This window comes from Perissodus microlepis, chromosome 13 (genome assembly GCF_051167445.1).
Source record: "Perissodus microlepis isolate ML-2025 ecotype Zambia chromosome 13, ASM5116744v1, whole genome shotgun sequence".
In the NCBI taxonomy this organism is placed as follows: Eukaryota; Metazoa; Chordata; class Actinopteri; order Cichliformes; family Cichlidae; genus Perissodus; species Perissodus microlepis.
Genome location: NC_140473.1, coordinates 25,444,576 through 25,468,667, shown reverse-complemented (window position 1 = coordinate 25,468,667; position 24,092 = coordinate 25,444,576). Strand labels below are relative to the sequence as shown.

The 24,092-nt window shown below is 40.5% G+C and overlaps 1 protein-coding gene across 4 annotated transcripts in view; it reads right to left on the bottom strand.

Annotated features, from left to right (window-relative positions):
* Window positions 1–24,092, bottom strand: part of wdpcp (WD repeat containing planar cell polarity effector) — an 89,626-nt gene that overhangs the window by 60,695 nt on the left and 4,839 nt on the right. For all 4 annotated transcript variants that reach the window (XM_084948415.1, XM_084948417.1, XM_084948414.1 and 1 more), the window contains exons 2-3: window positions 5,421–5,505; window positions 2,148–2,192 (exon numbers count right to left, since the gene is read on the bottom strand). In XM_084948415.1, the coding sequence (XP_084804541.1) occupies window positions 2,148–2,192; window positions 5,421–5,481 (106 nt within the window). In that variant the 5' untranslated portion in view covers window positions 5,482–5,505. The remainder of the gene's footprint in view (window positions 1–2,147; window positions 2,193–5,420; window positions 5,506–24,092) is intronic.

The following is a 24,092-nucleotide window of genomic DNA, read 5'->3' as shown; positions in this document are numbered from 1 at the left end:
AACCTCCTGATGAGAGAGAAAGGAAGACGGAGAGGAGAGACGAGACAGGAAGACTTACTGTACACAAAATAAGAACAAAACAGAAAACTGTGACAAAGCAAAGGAAATCCATGACAAAGGCGCTGAAACATATAGTGTAAGACTGCGACAGATTACAGGAATGTTACAGAACTGATGAAACAAAGATCTTTAGGTCTATATCTACACTACACAGGAAGAAAAGATTAGTTAAACCCGTTCCATTTAAAATATGTACCAAACCAAACCACTGTGTGTAAGGTGAAAGAGGATGGTCCCAGATTTTAGATTTTGGTTCACCCAAACAAATCAAACTTAAAACTTAAAAAGCCACATGAATGCTAAGGCTAATATCAATTAACCTTTGTTAGATGCATAAAAACCCAAGTGTCTAAATTATTGTGGTTATAAAGTAATATTCATTATATAACTAGTAATATTCATTTCAAGTTCGATGAGATCTTTGCATTACTTCCAAGCAGTCAAACATAAAAATGTGAGCAGTCTTTTTAAAAAAAAAAGTACAGTAGTTTTGCCAAAAACATCTCACCAACTGTAGCAGATGAAAATATTAAAATGTCTTCAGATAAGACAAGTCCTGATATTTTCCACTGAAAATGAAGCAAAACCTACAGAATTAAAAACATGTCAATTCTTTTATATAAGCTGACAAATCTCAGGATAAGCTAGACTCTTGGGCTAAAACAACAAAACAAAAAAGAAAAAAAACTTATCAGCCAAAACATTAAAATAATCTACGTAGTATCGTGTGGGTCCTCCTCGTGGCACCAAAACAGCTTTGACTTGTTAGGGGATGGACCAGGATCTGTGTCTTGTGGTGTCTGGCACTGGGACACTGGCAGCGGATCTGTTGGGTCTTGTGGGTTACAGCGTGGAGCTTCTATAGATCAGGGTTGTTCTGGCATATCTTGTGGAAGCCCAACTGGATAGAAATCTGGGGAGTTTGGAAGGCAAGTCTACCTGTCTCTCAGATTGCTCCTGATCATTTTCTTTTATAATAAACGGGGGCACAGGGACCAGCTGGGAATGCTTCATGTCCCATGACGAGGTGCTAAAAAACCCTACGATTTCCCAGCAGCATAGTGAATTTTCACTTTGGCAGTGGTTTTATTGTTGTGCCTGAGTGATGTTAAAAGTCCAGCCATATAGGTGTGTCACTGTACTCTACATATTGAAACATGTGTAACTGCAGTACTTTATAGTGCTACGTGGGCAGCTCATTTATCACAAACTGTAGCTTCACATGTTTGATGTGGCAGAGGTTTACACCGCATGCCCCTCCTGACACAACCCCTAAAGGGATTTAGGTCTCTGACTGGAATTGAACCAGCAATCTTTTGTTGGCTTCACTTGGACGTGGAACAGTGTCAGTGGTGCCTTTTGAAATAACAGCATTTGTTGTTTGGTTAAATGTTTTAAAAGACTCTCCAAGAAGATTCAGTAAAATTCTAGTGTTTTATTTGTATTAAATGTATTTTACTTGGCACTATTCAGCTATCTATTAACTGTTCCCCAGTAGTTTATGGATGCAGTTTGCTAAACAAGCTTGTTAGTGATAATATAGTAGCCCATCCTCTCAAAAGAGAGTTTCCACTCATGTGGGAAAAAAGGGGGAGAAACCTGAAGGATAAGGGAGAACGTCCCCAGGCAGCAAAGACGGTGGGAGAGCGATTTGAGCACTTCCTGATGGTAAGGGAAGCCTCCTGGCCTGAGGCAATATGAAGCTGGACTGCATGGGGCCTCTTGCTATGTGATCCAGGAGAAAGTCAACAGCTTAGTTTTCCTATCGCTATGTGGCAGGACCCCGGGTCAACAGGAACACAGGCAGTGTAAGAGATAGAACCAAGGAGGCCTAATATAATTTTCATGTGTGAGCAGTATGTGCATGTGTATATAAGGTTTTAGGGTGTAAATCCTACATACTAATAGCCTCTATGTGGACAAGTCAATGTGTGTAGGACACCAAAATACGCAGGGCCAATAATCCGTGTGTCAGGAGGCAGCAAAAAGCCCTTCTTTATATATAAGGAAATCGCATACGTCCCAAAAACAAGGCAAATGCAACTTATCTTGAACACAAACAGACATCCAATATAAACACTATTTACCTGGCTCTCCTTTATCGTAGTACTGATAGGTGCCAATATCTGTATCTGTGGGGCAAGAGAGGGAGAAAGAGAGAGAGAGAGAGATGAACATCTAGCTGTCAGGGAAAAGCAGAAGACAGATCAGCAATTTCGCACCGTGGGATAAACAATCGCTATCAGCCAGTGGCCTGTCCCGTCTGCCAGCACCACAGTTTAGATAAGACCCTGTGAGGGAGGAGGAGGAGGTGGTAGGGTGGGCTGGGGGGGGGTCCGAGCCAATATAGAAGGGGGGCTGAGGGGTATTAGTAAAGACAGGAGTGTGCCTTCACCCATCCCACCTAAGGGACAAACACTGATTTACACACATGCAACATATACATTTAAAAAAAGAAGATAAAGAGTCTGGACAGCTACAGAAACGTATGACCGACATACACAGGGCATGCAACAAGCAGAAAAACACACACACACCCACATATATGCACACAGATAAATATACACACATATGCACACAAACTGCTGAGCTGAGACTTTTTCTGTGAGTGTTATTCCTGCAGGCCCCAAAACCATAAGCAGCCAGCTTCAGATTCGCACAACACATCGTTTCTTTATCGCTCCACTACTCTTGCTGCCTCTGCTGCTGCTCCTGAGGCCAGGTCACACTAATACAACAGGAGAGCTGATGGCAGACACACAAACACATACAGACAGACAAACAAACACATATACCACACATACCGTATGGGAAAAATATGCACAAATTGCTTGGTTTTAAAAATTAGGACAGATTCAGTCTTGCAAATGCATCTCACTGAAAACCCACAGCCTTAAGTAACAGTTTAGGGTTGCTTTCTGACAGACATAATATGATCTAGATGTCCTCAAATCACGTGGATCTGTGTTTTGAAAGAAAAACCTTTCGTGATCCATTTGTGTCACGGGAAATTCATGATTTATACTTTTGCATTTTATCCATGTACAGCAAAAAATGTAGTAGCTATAAATGCACAGGAGAAAATCTTACTAAATGCGCCAATCACAGTCATTGCAGACGCCATCTATGCAACGTGCACAGTGGCACAAGTTACAGCGTAGGGTTTCGGAAGAAGTTATTGCACACCTACAGCACAGATTTAACACAGATGATGCAAGGAAAGATTTGTTTACCAAGAGACACCTGAAGTCCTGTCGCATATCCAGACGAACACATTATTACAGTTCGAGTTGTTCAAAATCGATCACCACATTTTACCTTACTTTTAATTATATCCTGTAATCGTATAATTTAATAGTATCCTGCTTAAGTGGGCAAAATTTCAAATAATGGTTAGCGTACAAAATCAGTGCTCGGTTTATTACAGGTTTATTGTACTCTTGGTGCGTACTATATCTCCATGACATCAAAGAGAGCAAATATCCTTCACCCTATGGTCATTATAGGCAAACAGATCTGATTTATGCTTAGTGGAAAATCTACACCATAATCTATGACATAATTTGATGTCCACCTCCAGAGAAAAGTAACTACATGTCGGGTCTATGCAGGCTGCAACTGTTATGATTTGCCTGTTCAGCACTTTTTTGTCACAGCTGTTTAATTTATCAGTGACAGAACAACAATCATTGCCTCAGTATAAAGGATAATAATCATAGCATCAGTATAAGGACTTACAAAAGTCAGCAAATTCCTGGAGGGAGACTGCTAAAACTATTGGAATTGATGTGAGGGAAAGAAAGAAGTGAAAAAACTACAGAGACAAATATTTCTGCCCCTAAAAAAACAAAACTGACCACAACAAAGACTGGGGACAAAGGAGGGTAAAAAAAGTCCTATCTTCTATTTCGTTCTATTTCTTTCAACCCGAGGTGTCAACCCGCTGACACCTCGTAAAAAAACATCAGGACATGACGACTTGGTGATTAGCACCACTTGATGCACCAACACAAGAAATAATTGCGGACACACGGAAATCAAAATCAGGCCTTTTGGTTCCCAAGCAGCAATGAAGCACAAGTAACAGAAAGATTGTAAGCTTGCTTCCTTTTTTGTCTACAATTAAGGAATTAAAAGGCTTCATACGGGATTTTTTTGTTATGCAAAATTCTCGGTTTTTCCACATAAGGACACAAACCCCAATTAATTCTGGGTTGATGTCCTCATGTGGCAGTCTCTAGATCAAATCAGAATCCTTATTTAAAATCTGTTGACTTCTGTTGAGGTCCCCCTGTGCAACAGTAGTCGAGCTGTGCAATGCTGTCAGCGGTTATTAAAAATGTGATTAGCACATGCAGAACACATACACACACACAGCATTTCATAGCACTGTACTGCTTTTCTAAGTTCTATACTTTTGTTTCTGAGGTAGGCGTATATGATGTAAGAAAGGTGGTGATAGGGAGCGTCACACCTCAGCGACCAGGTCTCTTCCCTCAGATGGATCTATCCACGTTTTCTCAGATAGCAGAAAACACACACAGCGGGGAGAAAAAAATAACAAACAAATAAGGATATGTCACTGTCACCTATGATAAACACCCTCCCGTACCTCTGTGTGTACACATAGGCCGATACACACACACGCACACACACACACAGCCTCAGAGAGACACTATCTTCGCCTGAAGCTCAGCAGACTGTGAAAGACAAGACAGAAAGGAAGGGAAGAGAAAACAAGAAAATGGAGAAACGAGATGGACTGATAGGTGAAGAGTAGGGTACCTCACAAAAACTACCAGAAAAGTAAAACTTAGACCACACTTGGCCCAACAAGGCAGTTTCTCAATGTCAATAGTTTTCAGGTCTTGTACAGCACTGTTTGGAAAAAGCTTCTCAAAGCCAGATGACTCTTTTTAGTTAGCTTTTGTTTCATTTATTTGTATTTTTAAACTAGTGACCATGTAGTGGGAAAGGCATTTTAGCAAAATAGGAAGAAGTGAGGCTAGAAAGTGGATAAGATATTAAATTTTTGCTTGTCAATAAATCTGGAATCCTTGGCCAACACATGGATGTCTTCCTGGTTTCTGGTAACTGCTTGTGTTCAAAAAAGGTAAAAACAATATAAAGAATTTAAGGTATGATGCAATAAACACTGAAATCAGGAGAAAGTGCAAACAGATTCGTTGAGAAATGATGTGAAGTGAAAGTCAGATTGCAAAAGTAGATCTAAGTACTTAGAAAGTGCATCAACAAAGTGAGTGATGACAGAAAGAGCCAGAACAAGGCAGAGGGAGAAAGAGGAAAGGAGGGAATCCAGGAGAGAGGGGAGGGAGATTGAACATGTTGATAAGTTGTACCTTTAACTTGAAGTGAGCCCTTGGTGGACCACAAGTGCAGCTCAGCCAGGCAGAACGCCATCTGATGGAGGTGCGTAACCCAAGTCTGCGGAGAGGGACAAGTGAGAGAAAGAATAAATGAAAGACGAAGAAGGGGCAGACCAAACACGACCACAGATAAATATCTTAATGAGGAGACATAATAGACAGGGCCATTTATGTCAAAGGGTCAAGCGAAGCGTTGCATGTAGGGACACGGGCCTACAAATACAAATGCATACACTTTAATGACAACCAGAGATGAGGTGGTGTCCTTCTTTTCAAAGTTTTTATTACTGATAGTGAAAAATAAAAGAGGGAAGGACATGAAGCAGTGGGTGGAGTGGGTGGTAGAATATGCATACAGGAGAAAAGAGATACAGGAGTTTTTTTTCTCAATTCAAGCGCACAGTTATACCAGCAATCTAGCACTGCATTTAGATGAAGCAATGAATGATTTAGCCCATATTAATTAGTGGAACAGCGAATAAGATGCATTAACAAATACCTGCACTGACTAACCAGAACATGAGTGATGCAGTACCTTACCCTGCTCACGATCACTCACAAACCCCAGGTTATTGCTCAGAAAAAACAAATGTAATCTTGACCTTAAAATCAGTGTAAGTGAAAACTAATTACATGATCAATGTGGCCAAATTCCACTAAAATCTGTACAATACTCTAGGAGGTGCTGCAATTCTTGTGAAAGTAGAAAAGTGCCTGTAAGCTTGACCTTGAACACACGTGAAGACTCATTAGGTGATCAATGTGCACTTGTCTGATTAAATTCTGAAAATGTTGTAGGAGGAGTAGTGATTCTTTTTAATTGTGGACAGATGGACGAATGGCTGTGGCATAAGTGCATCCTGGCACACAGGCCCAGTGGGGCCCTAGGCGGCTTGCAATGTGCTTGTGAAGTTTGATTCAGATAATACAGTATGCCAAGACAAAAGTAGAGAGAAAAAAAACTTTCAGTGGTGTCACACAAAAATATTATCAAGATCAACATATAATCAGAGTACAGCACTGCAGCCTGATTAACATTTAAAAATAGGAAATGTAACTTTCAGATTTTCCTATTATGTCTGTATTAGTGGTATGAGTGCTAGTAGTCGATTATCAGGAGTAGGAGTAATGGCAAGGTGTTATTTAAAAAACACATGACAAATACCCGCATGCAGGACAAAACTCTTCTGGAGGCACACCTTCCTGCTACACCTGAATTACTTGTAAGATGGAATAACTGCAACTAATTAATACGAACATACCAAAAAGACAGACATGTGCATGAACTCAGACTGACACCGAAACAAGGTCACAAGCGGTGATGCTTGCGCATTCATTCACACATCACTGTTGTGTAGTGAAGGACGAACACTTTGGGGCTGACAGCTCAGACAAACCAGTCAACATTCCAGATTCACAGCCTCTGCTTTCCTTCTTTATTACACACTTTATTCTCCAGGCAGTTTCCATTGCTTCCTTAAAGGGTTGAGCTGTGGCTGTCTTCTCATGCCCTTTGTTTGGTTTCCCCCTGTACTACTGTTGTCATGTGTTGTTGACTGGTTTTTAGTCAGACTGTATAAACAATAACCAAACTGCTGTGATGTTTCGGGAATAAATAAATAAAACATTTCTCAGCGGAATAATAAAATCACAAGTGCTATCACTACTGTTCTGAGGGTCGCAGTTATTAGTTGTTGCCATCAAGGGAGTTGAAATGTCTGAAAAGCACAAATGAAAAGCTTTCCCTGTTAGTTACTCCCTATTGATTGTTCACTCTCATGCTCTTTATGCTTCTTGTAACGCTGCATACTGTCCTAAACTTAAGGAACGGAGATGCACATAGTCAGGCTGAGAGCAAAGCAAAGAATAAACTAATGGAAACATAAATGATATAAATGCACTCAGCTGAAATGAGGACTAATATTTATCTAGACAGTGAGGCTTTTGGTTTTCTCCCGCAAAGGAAAATTACCAGAACTGCAATAAAAATATTTCTCCACTGGCTCTGTTTGAGTGGGGGTTTAATTTACTCAAGCATAAAATACATTTTTAATCAAATTGCCAAGAATAAAAGGAATATGCATGGACCTCTGTTAAGTAAGGTAACACAGACTCATTGCTTTAAATATATGCAGACCAAATGTGCTTATGTGTGAACATTTGTGCTCACAAAAATTCCATTTTGAGCCTGGACAAAATCCTGCTTTACATGTCATATTGTAGGGTTTTTACATAAGATATGAATCACCCTGAAGTGACTGTTGTTGTGAACTGATGTTAAGTAAATAAAATAAAATTGAGGAGAGTTAAATATGCACTTATTAAAAAGCCTAGGAGAGATTTGATTACATATACTACTGCCCCAATCTATGAGACTAAAATCCAACCAGGGATGAACTCAGATTAGCCCACAGATAAATGTTGATGCTCCTCACAGGACAGTGCAGGATCTCTGTATAGTTTGTATGTTTCACAGCATTGCTGTGTTAGCCATTAACTCCTCTATCTGTGCAGTTAATGCTCTCCGCCTTTCCCTCGCTCTTATTTTCTGTAGTTAATGCTGAGCGGGGACTCTCTCTTATCTTTGCCCTCTTGGTCCTCTTGGTGTGGGGAGAAAAAAAATCCCATTTTGCCACTCAACTCCCAAAACTACAAGTTCCAACAAAAATACACGTAGATAACACAGGGCTAGCATGGCACAGTAGTGATGGTGAAACGAGTTTACTGACATAAGAGGATTCTTTCATCCTCCCCTAACCAGCTTTTTTTTTTTCTTAAGAGGAAGTCAGCTCTTTTGGACTGAAAACCTAATTTCAGACAGCTTTCATTCTGTTATTGCCAGTCTGGCTAGCCTAAAGGTTCTGTTTTGAGGAGATGTCTGGGTCTCTGGAAATAGAGGAAACAAGGAGACTGATGGGGATACAGAAAATGAGAGCACAAATAGGGGAGTTTGTACTGGACAAAAATTAGCCCTGTGGTCACATATGTATCTGAGCATTTGGGCAGGATAAAGCAACTGAGGGTGAGATCATTCACACTAGGTATATGAGGAGACATATACTGCATTGCCAAAAGTATTCACTCACCCATTCAAATAATAAGTTCAGGTGCTCAAATCACTTCTTTGGCCACAGGTGTATAAAATCAAGCACATAGGCCTGCAGACTGCTTCTACAAACATTTGTGAAAGAATGAGTTGTTCTTAGGAGTTCAGTGAATTCCAGTGTGGTGACAGGATCCCACCTGTGCAACAAGTACAGTCATGAAATTTTCTCACTACTAAATAATCCAAAGTCAACTGAAGTAGAAGTAGAAGTGATTGGGAACGACAGCAACTCAGCCATGACGTGGCAGGCCTCGTAAAATCAGAGAGTGGGTCAGAGGATGGTGAGACACATAGTGCGCAGGGGTCTCCAACTTTCTGCAGAGTCAATCACTGCAGACCTCCAAACTTCATGTGACGTTCAGACTAGCTCAAGAACTACTGTGTGATTTTGTTTTGTTTGTTTTTTTACTAGTTAGGCTCAGTCCCTTAGATCCAGTGAAATAAAATCTTAAGGTTTCAGCATACCAAGACATTTTGGACAATTTCTTGCCCCCAACTTTGTGTCTTCTCATCCAACATCAGTGTCTGACTTCACAGATGTGGTTCTGAAAGAATGATCAAAAATTCCCATAAACACATTCCAAAACCTTCTGGAAAGCCTTCCCAGAATGTTTGAAGCTGTAATAGCTCCAAAGGCTGAGTGGACATCATATTAAGAATAGGATGTCACTCAAAGCAGTATAGTACAGCGGTCCCCAAACCCCGGGCCATGGACCGGTACCGTTCCCTGAGTCGTTTGGTACCGGGCCGGGTGTGAAATTTATGGTTTTCAGGGTTTTTATCGTTAACTTGGTTTCCCTGGGTCTTTTCCCGTGTTGTAGTTGTGCGTCTTATTTTGAAAGAAATATTTACGCATTACCATAGCGACCAGAGTGCATTAAGGGGCAGAGAGGAGGATGTTACTCTCAATGTTGTTGGCGCATTTCAGGAGGACGCTGCTAATAAAGTTACACAAACGAATTTGTGTTTATTATTATATTTATAAAACACCAGTTTTTGTCTTGGTTGTATCATTTTATTTTGTTGCATTTATCCGCGACACCTTAAAGGCTGGTCTATGAAAATATTGTTTGACATTAAATCAAAAAGGTTTGAGAGAAGAGCTTGATAAAAAAAGAAAAAAGAAAAAAGCAAAATGATAAAAAAAAAAAAAAAAGTAGTCTATTCGCTTTTGTTTATTATTAAAGTTCTGGTTATTAAAACAAGTCAATGACTGAGTTCCGTATAAATGTTTACTATGTGCATCATATTTTAATTTAGTTATTTAAAGTGTAGTGCTTTGCTTAATTCATCTATGTTAGAAAATCATTTGAAGTTTTGTTTCATGATGGCATAATTTGAGGACAAAATATTGAAAAATTATTAAACAGAACCATTTGTGCTTTTTAAATATCAAATGCTAAATCAATGCATTACTCTGCATGAAGTTTCCCTGTTTGTTTGTTACAGTGACTGGTGCACCTAAAGACTTTGCATACATATAGTACATAGACAAACAAGTGCACGCACACACACTCACACAGTACTGCCCAGGTCCTGGACAGCTGCCACACACATTCTGGTTTCTGGCTGGGGTTGCTGTGGGTTACCTGTCCCCCTGCAGAGCTTTGTGGGGGTGTACAGAGGAGCTAGGTGAGGGGATGGAGGGGGTCTAGGTTATTGTACCCCGTCTTTACACTAGTAAAGAGACTGCTTTAACATCAAAGGGTGGGGAGGGAAAACATACGACTCCCCTTTCAAAGACAGTCCACAGGAACTACGACCTTGCCTGCTCTCTGCATCTCTTCTCTACTCTCCTTTCACTGTCCCCTCTGGGTGGTTACTGAGTGTATGAACAGTTATGTGTGTGAAAGACAGAGAGACCGAAAGTGTCTTTGTAAGTGTGTACTTCGATATGTGTGCATGTGTCTGTGACAGACACATCGGCATGGCTGAGAGTGTTTTAACCTTGTGAGTCTGTTTGTATGTAATGGCAAAATTATGTCCTGGAACACTAGTAGCAGCGACCTAAAAGGTGGTTTTGAGCACTTTAGAAGATGTTATAGGTTTTCTGGATCAAAATGTACCTTATAGTTAAATCAATGAGTGTGTGTGTTACCTTACTTATAGACTGTTGTTGTTATTTTTGAACATTTGATTAACAAAACTGTATCCTACGTCTGAGGAAATGAAACTCTTCTTAAATAAAACATTAACATTTTTTTTATTGTAATCCTGGTATTCTTTTGGAGGAAAACACATTTCTTTGGATGACACCAAACATCCAACAAAGGATCCAACAAACAAAAAACACATATTGACCTCCATGCATATGGAAAGATCTCAATTTTTTTTGTGGGGCAATTTTCTTAACTTCTTGTTTAAAATTACATAACCTCACTAACCAGCGTTGCTTTAAAGCTGCATTCTTTTTAATGGTCAGCGGAGGTGAACCTTTGGTGGTTGCACCAAAATGGCATGAACTTCTGTTGTAGAGAAGTTCATGGCAACAACCCTCACCTCCTTTACCCTCCCAGTAAAGGTTCCTGACAAACTTATGGGTTTAATTGCTAGTGTGATTTTAAATAAAATGTGAAGCTCATTTTGTATGGTAAGTGTTAAGAGGAAGAAGGATTAACCAATGTATGAGCGTCCAGATTCACAGTTTGAGCCACTGCTTGCTTATTAAATCTGGTTTCACAACACAAAAATGTTACAAAAAATGCTCAAGGTCTCATAACAGGAATTCAGTAGCCATGTCTATTTCTAGACTGTCTATATTCACAAGAGATGTTAAAACTTTGCAATAAATCGAGGGTCTATTAAGGTTGTGGTCCAGATCTCAAGCCACTGCAATCAGAATGAGACTCAGTCTATAAGCCTGCCTTCGTTTTGTGACATAACATCTCAAGAATCCTCTCCTACAGGTGTGTACTCTTGTTTTCTTCTCCCCCAAGCTTCTTTCTAACAGTCAGATGAAAATGCCAGAGGCATTTCTGTCACCCAGTGCACTGGCCCCATCACTGCAAGAAGACTGATGTGATAAATTACGGGGTTAAAGAGCTGCTATGGGGTGACTGACACAAGGCCATCACAGCCTTGCCTCATTCCGCCGCCCTATAACACACACACACAAACCTTCACTAAACATCACACACATACCGCAGTTCCCTTCTCACCTACCTGGCTCTGTGCGAATTTGTCTGTCACTTTTCCCCCTCCTCTTTTCCTCATGTACCTTCACTTATCATCCCTCTACCTACTTGTCCCTTGTCTTTTATCTTTTCCCCCCCACACTTTCTAGTCTAGTTTTTCCGAGGTACCTCCTATTAGAAATGCATTAAGCTTTCTGACCCTGTCTGCAAGCGTTCACTCTCTTCCTGGCAATTTCTACTCGCCTCATTCTTTGTCTTGTCGCTCTCAAAGGACACTGTTTCAAATTTTATGACTTTTTTCCCCCACAAGTTTTATCTCCTACATACACCCTCAGCTGCTGGCTTGTTTTGTTTAGGCTCTTGGAGAGAAACTTGGCAAACATGAAGAACATACAAAGACAGACCAAAAGGTACACACCCAGAGAAAGATAGTTGGGGTAGTGGGGCAGTGTGTAAATACAGTATTTTCAAACCTAAGGTCAGAGTTGCGGTCAAGTCTCAGTCACTGACTGCATCGACACACGCACTCATGTATTCAGGCACTCAGGCACTCAGATCAGTCCTACGTTGTGTACACTCCAATCTCTCAAATTTCTGATACCTGAACTCACACAGCACTCCAGAACATGCGTATGCATGGAAAGGGATATATATTATGGTTGGCGCATATTCTCCTATCTTTTGATTCCTAAGGAAATGTACACATGCATATATTTGCATACATATGAAAGGATGCACAAAGACTCACGTGAGCTCTTATCTTCACCATACCCTTGAGGTGCAAGTCCTCAATCTCTCAGCGTTGTACCAAAGTAAAGGAAGGAGGGCAGAATTTGAAACCAATGTGTTTATATAATAATGATAACAATGAGCACAAAACAAAGAATGCAAGCAGTCAAAGAGCTCGAATGTACACACTATTACATGCCCATATACAGAAGGGACGGAGATAAGATGATGGACGAGTCTTGTGCAAACCTTTATGAAAAGTCGCTATGATAGCAGCTCCCAACCAAGCCTATCCCTGCTGTCAAAGGGTGAAAGGAGAGGCACACCCTGGACAGGTTGACAGTCTATACAGTCTAAAAACAGGCATAATATTTATTTCTCCATGAGTATGCACGAGGTGACAGTGGGCTGACTAGTTATGGGTGAGAGGAAAGAGAGGAGAGCAGAGAGAGAAAGGACAAAAACTGACTATGGAAGAAATAGAGTTTAATAAGTAATAATTAAAAGCAGAGTGGTATGTAAACAGATAGTGAGTGAAAAAGGTGACTGAAGAAGAAATGCTCAGTACATCATGGGAAGCCACACAGCAGCTAAACCTATCCGAGCTTAATCCAGAGAGGGTTCAGTCACCTGATCCTGCCCTAACTATAAGCTTTATCAGAAAGGAAAGCTTTAAGTCTAATCTTAAAAGTAGAGACAGTGTCTGTCTCCCAAATCTGAACTTAGACCTGGTTTCATAGCTAATTGTAGACCAATTTCTTAACTACCTTTTTATTTCAGTTCAGTTAAGTAAAACACTTAATAATGGAGCCAAGTTCCATAGTTAAGGTTTAATCACTGCTACCTTAAAAGCCTCAGAGCCCCACCTCTGAATAGTCATAAAACACTTTACTAACCAACTGATACCTCCATGGTGGCTACGTCCATCTTTTATAACTTATATGGTGGTGTAATAAATATTATAGCCTTTAGTTGTTACTATTGGGCCTCAGGGCTCTAGTCATATTCTTGTCAGCATATCTGTCCTACCAGTCTTTCAAACACTCTAGTTCTGAGGTTTCATTAAAGACCTAAGGCATTACAGAACTCCACCCACTGAGGGGAGATAAAGAGGGGACAAAGTGAAGGGTGTGAAGCCTTGTGGCGAATGTATGTACTTAACCATGCACCAACAACCACAAGTACAGTGTATGTTCTCAGCTGTCCCATTACAAGAAAGACGGTTTGACAGAGAAGAGCAGAGAGTGGGCAAAGTGGCGCCAGGCAGCAGGCTGAAAACCTTTTATACAGAGTCCCACAGGAGCCCATTGAACTGTCAGCAGAACAAGAATAGAAGTGATGGACAGCTGGAACAAAATGATGCAAAGGTAATACTATTCAAAACAGGCGGCAGGTACAGTAGCTCTGCATGAATCCGAATATCTGTCCAGTTTTTGGAGGACATGACATTCAGTGGGAAAACGAATCGTTACATGACCTCTGGGCAACGACACTGTCAAGAGAGTTTGTGTCTTGAAGCACATGTCTACTGTTGTGCGCAGAAGAAACCAGGTGATCGCTTGAAGCACTAGTTCAGGTTTGGAGGGCGTGAGGAGGTGAGGAGTTGAAAAGTTCAGAGGGAAACAAAGTGCAGACACACACAAATATACAAAAAAAGAATTAAAAAAAATTAAGTATATTAGTCAGTGGAAAAAAGGGGGAAAAAAACCACTGTTAACTCTGTGTTAGGAACTATAAATGAGGCTTACCATGTGCAAACAGAGCCTCAAATAACGAGCAGTATGGCTGATATTTCTTGGCTGGGCTGTTATGAAAGCTTTTTGCTTTCATAACAAGCTTTTTGGGGGAAATGACTCGCATCATCCAACTGTCATCTTTGGCATTAAAGAATTTTACCTTCTTTAAGGGCTTTGAACCTCTCCGTATCAACACTTGAGAATAGCCAGATAAAATACAACCACAGGAGAAAAATCTGAGTGATGAAAACTGTTTTTAGGAAGTTATGAGGGTTAGTGGTCCCATGATCTTCACTTCTATTTTAACAGCATTAAAGACAGCAAAGGAAAATGCTACATCTTGTGATATGACAAGTTAAGGTGGAGAGAAAAAGACATCTTTGCATGGGAAATGAATATCAGCCTCTTATGAGATCTACAACTCAAGATTTACATTTCTGTTTGTGGAGGCCCTAATCTGCCAACTATAGATTTCTTTAATAAAAATCTTTTAAGATGTGTTATAATGAGTTTTACATAAGTGGCCACTAAGCAATTATTTCACAAGGTATGCATTTCTAATTTCGAAGCCAAAGAGGTTTTTTTTTCTTGTCTTTATCAGCCGTTTCCTCATGTGCACATCTGTTTTTATAGGCATTTGAATATATTTGTTTTTTGATTTACATTTCATCCTCCCTTTTCTTTTTTGTTATGATTTGCAAAAGATTGAGAGACTGTTAAATAATATAAACAAAAATAAAATACAGACAAAATCTTTCTCCTTGCACAATCTTTCGGACTCTCTGTGTGCCTGTGCTTTTGCGTGTAAGTACAAGAAAAGGAGGGAAAGGATAAGAACGGGGAGACGGAAAGATGTGTGGAGGCTCTTCTAAGCACACGCGTAAACATCATTAGAGGAGGTAATGGAGGGAGGAGGGTGGGAATGAGGGGAAAACCTTTTTTCCAGCAGAGGTATTTACCCAACGCCTGGAGCAGAAACACAAACAAGTACCAGTAATGACTAAGAGTGGTGATGAGAGACAGAGAGAAAGAGATGGTTGATGGAAAATGTGCAACTGATTGGGCAGAAAATGTGGTCTCCCAGCAAAAGAGAGTGAGACTTCCACCTTGAAGCCAATAAAATGTTTGAACAAGCAAAAATTTCTACATTTAGACAGGATTAAAAAAAACTTGATGGTGGTCGTCTTTCATTCCTGTTCAGCTAATAGTTCTAATCCAGGCAAGTGTTTCACTAAAAGCTGAGTGTTCTGCCCTAAAGCAACACCTAAGGCCAGGAAAGGCAATACTTCCAAACCAGCGGCACAATTGCCCGACTTCAAAGAGATTCTCGGGGACTAGGAGCCTCTCTGGTGTCTGTCCCCTGTCACAGCGAAGGTGACGCGTGTCACACTGACCGTGGTTTTGTTTATGTTGTTGGATTTTCTTCTTTTAAAGCTGTCTGGTGCCCCGTTGTTTGCCCCTCACCTTCTGACCATAAACAGCAAACACACAAACATACACTAAATGTGCACAGACACATTCATAAAAACACAAAACATACGGCTCAAACATGAAAGTGTCTTACTTTTTCATTCATTTATGAAGGAAATTAATTGCCCAAAATTATCAGTTAATAATAAAAAGTACACTCCTGCACATAGATGCAAATCCCTCTCATAATGAGGACACAGAAGATCATTCTTGCTTAAATATTAAGTGCTTAAGTATTAACATAAAGCTGACAGCAATGCTGGTAACCAGTACAATGTGCACTTCACAGTGATTGCCACAGCTACTCTACTGTAGAAATTATTTTGCTCCATATTGACATGATAATATCACCAGCTGCTGCAGATCTGTTGGCTGCACATCTATGATGTCAGTCCTCCCTGTCTTCCATGTCCCAAAGGTGCTCTGTTGTTACAGAGATTGGGTGGCTGTGGAGGCTTTTGGGGACTAGTTAACTTATTATCATGTTAAAAAACGAACAAAAAAGTTGGGTACCCTGTGGTCATAAAGGGATGGACATGGTCAGCAATAATACTCAGGTATGCTGTGAAGATTAAAGAGTGCCAAGAAATGATCCCCGACATCATAACATTTTCCATCTGGCACCAAAAACCACTCAAAGTCACCCGTCTTCTTCATTCTCATGCTCACTTTAAACTTTAAAAGACCGCGTCCATGTGCCTAAATGCACAGACTCGTCGTCATCTAATTGGCTGACTAGATATATGCGTTAACAAGTGTATATCCACTCATTAAAAGCGATTGGCCACTTAACTATTTTTTCTTCTCACACGCAGGTGTAAGCACCTTAATACCAGTAAGCACAAACCAATTTCAATACAGAGAAACTAGTTTTTGATTTGAATGGTCGATGTATAATGCACCTTTGCAAAGTTTCAAGAACAAGAAAGGCGTTAGCTTTGTTTTTGAGTCTGTGCGCACATCCAGAAAACATTGACCTTAGCTGAAACTTCCCTGTTGTGTACTTAACCACATATGCGCACTCAGGTACACACATACACACCTGTCAAGGTCTCAGGAAGACCAGGGCCTTTTAAGGTTGTTGTCAGATGCACTGAGAGAGATAGACCGAGGCAAAACGAAAGGTCACAATGAACGTCCCCTAGACTTCTCAGCGGTCTTATTTCGCCGTCACACACTCACACACACGCTGTCTGTCACCTCCCAGACGAGGCCATGACACCTTGGACACCTCTCAGCAGGCAGTGCCTCCCTCTGTCCATCTGTCTTTCTGACAGGTTGACATGGCGCAGAGCGGTCGGACGTCGATGACACTCAGAGCAAGAGGTTTGTTCTCTTTGCTGTGACCTCAGAGATGGACACTGGTGTCCTATCTCTGTTCTCCCACCGCTGCCATCAACTTAGAAGAGGAAATAAAATCCTTTCTCGCATCGACTCCCAACTCTTCTTCTCTTTAGCTGGCAGTTGTCTGTCATGAGCATCACTGCAGGGTCTATGTGGAGACTGCAATGAACATAATCTACAGATTAAAACCAATTCTATAACAGCAGCTGTAATAATCAAACTTTATTCAGCTTGTCCAATTCATAGATTCTGAAGGAATTTAGTCAAAGATGGTGTTAAAATCTTAAATTTGATAAAGTATTTGGTAAAGGAAAACAAATTGCCTGTGAAGTTTAACTATAAAATCTTGGCATAATGGTATGATGGGGACCGAAGTCACGAAGGCCAACAAATCAACACAGTACTAATATAAATATGAAACAGCAGTAGTAAAAGTATAGGTCCTCATCAGTGGATTTCTTGCTGTTGTTTAGGTAACAGGAATATTGAGTGGTTAATCAAACTTAACAATTTCATAAAAACTAAAACTTTTTAACCAAATATTTCTGAATATGTAAACAGTAACTAGGTTACTTTTTAATTTACCATGCTACCTAGCTTTTTTCTTAGACTATATATAGTACAGTTTGCCTTGACTTTAAAGGTGCCCAATAGAATCTAATGCACTGGTGTCAACAGAAAAACAAAAACAATAGAAGAATACTACAAACTACTAAGTGTTGTGGAACTTCAACATTAGCTGCTACTGTACAAACATAAGAAACATGCAAAGCCAAAGCAGACTATAGCTGTCAAAAAGTCAAGAACAAGAAACAGAAATGAGACAAAGTGAAAACTTCAGCAGGTAACGCTAAAGGTCTGCCAGCTATCTGCAGTCACTTCCAAGCAGTTAGGGGTGGGGTGCTATCTTTGGTTCTTTTCCAGGCAAGCATCTCTGGTGAAAGTGCCCATCCCCTGTCAAGCAGTATAATGTTTTTGATATGAATCTATTCAATCTAATGAATCTAATCAGTAAGGATTATTTAGACCATAATCGAGCAGCCCTAAGTGGAAACCAGTTTCTTAATTTCTTTCTATACCTGTTCACCATTATCTGCTAGACGAAATGTTAAAATCTCCAAAAACTGCATGCATTTATGCATACGCATAAAAGCCATTACCTTGGTTACAAAGGGTTTGTATAATAAACAAAAAACCCCAGGTAAAGTTTGGCCTTTGTATTTCTACGGTTTTCTGACGCATTTTCAGCTTTCCATCAGCACAGAGTCTGATAATTTGCTGCCTGCAGTAAAGAGGTCAGTGAAACTGGTGAGGAGGTTTAAAATCAGAGTACAAAATAAGACAACAGTGCACACACAAGTATGCACACACATACACACGTACACACACACATTTGGCTATTCTCCATCTGTCTGAGAGCCCAAGCATCCAGCCGTGCGTAAAAACAGCACTGTCCTGCCCAACACTCCTCCAAGAGTACAGTCATTATGGGACTGAATGGCATGGCCTGCACCCCATGACACACATGCACACACACGCGTGCGCACGCACACACATTTCAGTGTTGTGTTCTTTTAGACTCATGACCTATCTTTACTTCCCTTTGACACACACATGCAGTCTTACAGGTTCAGTTATACTTCAAGCTCGGGTCCTCTACCTGAGGCCTGGGAGCTTTTATATAAAGGGAAATTTTACAGCACTCATTTCTGTTGTACATGCAGGATCGTTGGGTCAAGTCATGTCTTGTCAGACCCTGTATCCTGTTTCCATTGAGCTTGACAGTTAAGAGTAGCACAGGGGCTGCACAGGGCCCCGTGTTAAACACATTCACCCTGCAGTTAGCCCTGTCTGACTTAAAGAAAACAGCTCATCTTTCACATCAAACAGCTATACAAACTTTGACACACCTACAATTCAAAGTTTACCACAATTAGTTGAATAGCTACAGCTGACTGTCAACCATTTTTTCATCCTGTTTTAAACCCCCCCAAAAAACTTCATGTTTCCATTACATATAATGCCATCTGTACATTTAGTAATTGCTCATCATTATGTGGGTAAGTTAAAAAGAACACTAGCAAAAGCCTTAAGTCTCAACTCCTTTAACAGTCTTTAACAAGTTGGACTTTTAACTACAGGGCCATTATTATTTGCATAAGTACAATTTAAGTATTTGCCATCATGCTCCTGGTAGACACCTATAATATAATACCCACTTACTAAGCAGCTAAATTATTGTCTAGATGTTCCATGTCACTCAAAAGCATCCAAAACACAAACCTTGCCATCCACAACTTTTCAGCTTTATGCGTTCCAGGCTAAGGAAAGGCTATACACATAGCCATGATTGGTAAAATAATTATACTACTACTACTACTACTACTACTACTTCGCCTCCACTTTGTGTCACTACCAGTAATTTTACCTTTCTTCATTTGAAGTCATCCAATGTCATGGACTTCCTGTGGCATATAAAAACCTAATAGATTTGCTTCAGCCAGTTTGCTTTACAGGTGAAGTCACAACTGTGATTGGTGGAAAGTGAAATTAGTCATTAGCTGTCCAATCAACTTAAAACCAGACTGAGTAAATACAATCCTATTTAAAATAATTATTTAACAGAATAAACATTATTTTTTTCGCTTTACTTGTGATTTTCCTTGAGGGGAAGATCAAAAGCTCTTTGAGGAGTGCCAATATTTTTCTACACTGTATGTGAAACAGTGCAGATGAATCATGTGACTGTGGAAACAAGTTTCCCAACGCCATTCTCTATAATGTGTGACAGAACCTTCCCTTCACCCCCTTCTCTCCCATGCATGCCCATAGGCTTAACGTCGTCTGGGTGGGACGATCCCGCCGGCTCACTGTCGGCACGGCAACGAGTGCTATCCTGGCTAACATCTGCTGCACGACCCGGGGCCACTCAGAATGGGCCTTAATCCCCACACAGCCATGTTGTGGGGGAAAACATTCTTTCCTTTTAGAAAGAGCAGACAAACAGGGACAGGCGGTGTTGCTGGTAACCTGCAGGCAACTGGCCTCTTGGAAGGACCTGGAATGCTGTCGGTTACGTGGCCCCCAATTGTGCCACGGCCCATTATGGCTGTGCAGAGGGGTGTGACCGCCAGCATCGGCAGCAAGTTGCCATCGCTGGTCCAGTTGGATGGATTTGGATTTTGAAGTTAATGAAAGGTGGTGCGAGTGGGCTTGCTGGGGTGGGTCAGAGGGGGGTTTGTGAGCCAGACTTGTTATGCTAAAACAACAGTTGCATTGATAAAAACAAATGTGAACCACATTCCACTCTGTCCTCTCCTGTGCGAGCTTGCCACCACGTCAACTGGCTGTGGGTCCAGGATATTGTTGCTGCAGCATTTCTGGTCATCCTTCAGTGAGTTTTCCATGCGTTGGTTGCCGTCAACAGCAGAGAGAACAGGGAATAAGTTTTCAGTGAGGACCCAATGCACAACATGTGGCAGTTTAGTGCCCCCTTGTGGGCATGGTAAAGAGAAAAGGTGCTCTGGAAGCACATAAATACACCTACAGACACTTCTAGCAAGAATCATTCAAAGTCATAACACGACAAGTGAACAACTCTCCCCTCCGAAACAAGCCGAGCCATGATCCTTCATATTACTGTTTCTGATAAAGATCTTCTCTGAGGAAATGAAGACGGAGCCCCATCAATCAGTCCATCAATTGCTGTGAAATATGTATTTGTCTTAATATAGAGTTTGATTCCATCAAACCCATTTCACGGACCATTTCCCTATGCAAACACCTCTGGGAGAAAGAGGAAGGGAGATTGGCAGAGTGTGGGTGAGGCTTGCTCACAGGAAGAAACACACCTCTGAGGATGGCTCGGTGTGTGTACATTATGAGATTTAATTGAATAGTTCTGCATCAGTGCCAAAAAGTTACGTTAGTGTGTTTGCAGAGGTCTGTGTTCTTATTGATTGAGGGCTTAGTTGTTGTTTTTTTATATCATCATCATCATCATTTTCACAGCAAGCCAACATAATCAGAGTGCTTCTCAGGTTTCAATCACAGACAGTGAAAGCAACCAGCTCAAGAAATATCAGTACATAGGTAAGCAAAGTTATGACAGTCTTGTATTTTTGATTAGTTTTGTTTTCAAGTCAGACCTTTCTGTAAGTTTCCACTTAAAGCTGTTTTGCCCATTTCAGTTTAGTTAGAAAATGTTTAGCCATAGCTCAGTTTTTTTTAAGTTTTAGTCTAAATTATGCAAGAACTGACATTTGTCAGGGCAAGATTTAAGAACCTCAGAACAACACCTGAAACACACAAGTTAGAAAATTATAGCTGTTACTTTGTGGGTTAGATCAGCGGTCCCCAACCCCGGGCCTCGGACCGGTACCGGTCCGTGAGTCGTTTGGTACCGGGCCGCGAGAGTTGAGGCTCAGGTGTGAAATGTATGATTTTCAGGGTTTTTATCGGTTTTCAGCGTTATTTTGTTATCGTTTTTATCGTTAACTCGGTTTTCCTGGGTCTTTTCACGTAAATCTTCTTTTTTTCGGTACCGGTACTAGTTTTATTTTGTTGTATTTATCCACGACACCTTAAAGGCCAGTCCGTGAAAATATTGTCGGGCATAAACCGGTCCGTGGCGCAAAAAAGGTTGGGGACCGCTGGGTTAGATGATGCTCAGAATTATGATCATTTTTGTTTTTTGTTTTTGGGAGCGCATATGTGAGGATGGATGACTGCAGACCAAATCTAAAGGGAACAAATAAAGTAACCCAAACCTGAACATACATGTTTACTTATACCAAACATGTAGTTTAGTATGGTGACATTTCCTCTACATTTCATATTAGTTTTGCAAGTGCACAAAATCTTTAAAGTTGGGGGGGGGGGGGGGGGGGGGGGGGGTGTTTCTAAATATTTGTTTTGTATTAATTTCACATAAATCAAATGTTTTTACACACCGATTTAGCTTTTATTTGAAAATATATAGGCCCGGACCTACAGCAGGTCAGGTGCAGATAATGGGAGGGAAATATGAAATTAACATAAATGATTTTTATGTAGGGGAATTAAAAAATTTGCTGGTACTATTATATTTACGACCATTTAATTAAAATTCAATTAGGATAATTTTTTATTGTAAATAAAAGATTAAAATCAGTGGGGTCAGGGGAAGAACGTTAATTATCAGCAATTCAGAAGATCTGATTCACTCTATTTTATTTATCACAAAACAAAAGACTGTTTTTTTTTTTACTTTTAAAGCTAAAGCATAAATCGTATGTGGAATGTTAGGTTGAACTTTTAGTAAAAACTACACAATTTTAAAAAAAAAAGTTGAGAACAAATCTGGGTGTAGAATTCGAGCATTCATACATGACCTTTACCCAGCTTCTTTTTAACCATTTGTCTCTCTCTGTTTGCCTTTATGTGCAATGTTACCAGACCTTTAATATTTTATGTCCCACAATCCTTGCTTAGACATTAGGTAATACATTCTACATTAGGTAATCTACCTCACTAACACCATTTACATGTACCCCTTTTCACAAACGTATGCTCTTTTTATACAGTGCTAACAACACCAGTATATCATTAAATAATTGCCATTTTAACTTTTTTTCTTAATTGTCCTTACTTGTTTTACTTCATATTTTAAATTGTATTTCATCATATGGGTTTAAATGATGCATTGAATGTGTCTTGTATAATTTGTGTATATAATTGTGTATAATTTGTATGTGTATGTTCTGCAAACTGATCCCACGATTCTTTTTTTAATCCACACCTTCTTGCTTGAAGCACATGTGGCTGCTAACTTTACTAAACTTTCCTTGTATATTTTTTGGAATAGGTTTAGACAATGCACTGTTGCGAAAATGGTTTTCATGTTTAAGACAACTGAGCAGTGCCGTGTTACGGCGTGGGTCTAGATTAAAAAAGGAGTCTGAATCCCTTTTCATGTCAAATTCCAGTAAAACTGACAGCTGTTCCCATTCTGCTGCCAGCCTGCTGCAGCAACAAGTGCTTTTGGATAGTCTTCAATACAAATCCATCAGCAGCTTTTTCCAAGTGCTGCGTGAAGAGTCATCTATGACTTACAGGTAAACTGTAGCCATATACTGACATCTAGTGAAATATTATGGTTACTGCAAATAATATCCCAACAGGATGGGGCCACACAAGTTCAAACAACACAGCACCTGCATGCATTACAGTGTGTAGATAAATAATGGAACAAACATCATCTGCTGCATCTGATCTAAAGCTTCATCAATTAATCTAAGACAGAGACATGACACTGCGGAGACAGATATGCCAACAAGTAAGCAAGGTGATGGCACGAGGATACAGAAATTGAATATGATGGGAGATAACAGTGACAGTGATGTAGTTATCTGCTGCGTATGTGTGCATGTGCACTCGTGTGAATGCAGCCTGCTATCTCACGGTGTCTGGCGGTTCACTGTGAGGGCTATTTGGTCTAGCAGCGCAGATAAGAGGGTGATATAGAGGCCGGTGGGTGTGCTGGCTATCAGCCTCCCATGTAACAGGGTCACTCAGGTGCACTATGCGGGGACAAGTGGAGGAGCAGAATAAGGGGAGATAAAGTAGAAGAGGACAGAGCGGGTGGAGATGAGGGAGGTGAACAGGTGAGGGAACAAAAAAGAGGAGGTGATCGAGTGGACAAAGGAAATGCTGACAAGCACTTATCCAGATTTTGAAATGTACTTTGTATGTGTGGACATATATGTTCATAAAATCTAGACATCACTGAGAGTGATCACACTGCACATGTGTGAGTGTGTTTTTGTGGTTTAAGATTTGTGCATGGGGAAACTTTAACACCTCTATTTTTCTTTCGTTGCCCCGGTTTCACCTGGCACACACACACACACACACACACACACACACACACACACACACACACACACACACACACACACACACACACACACACACACACACACACACACACACACACACACACACACACCATCAGGCTGCTCTGCAAAGAAACTGGCACCAGATATTATCATGTGTGCTGCTGCTTTTCTTGGTTTCATTCCGATTTCCTTTTAACAAAGAAAAGTATGCTAATCCCCTCATGTCAACCTGACTGTGGAGACTGCCA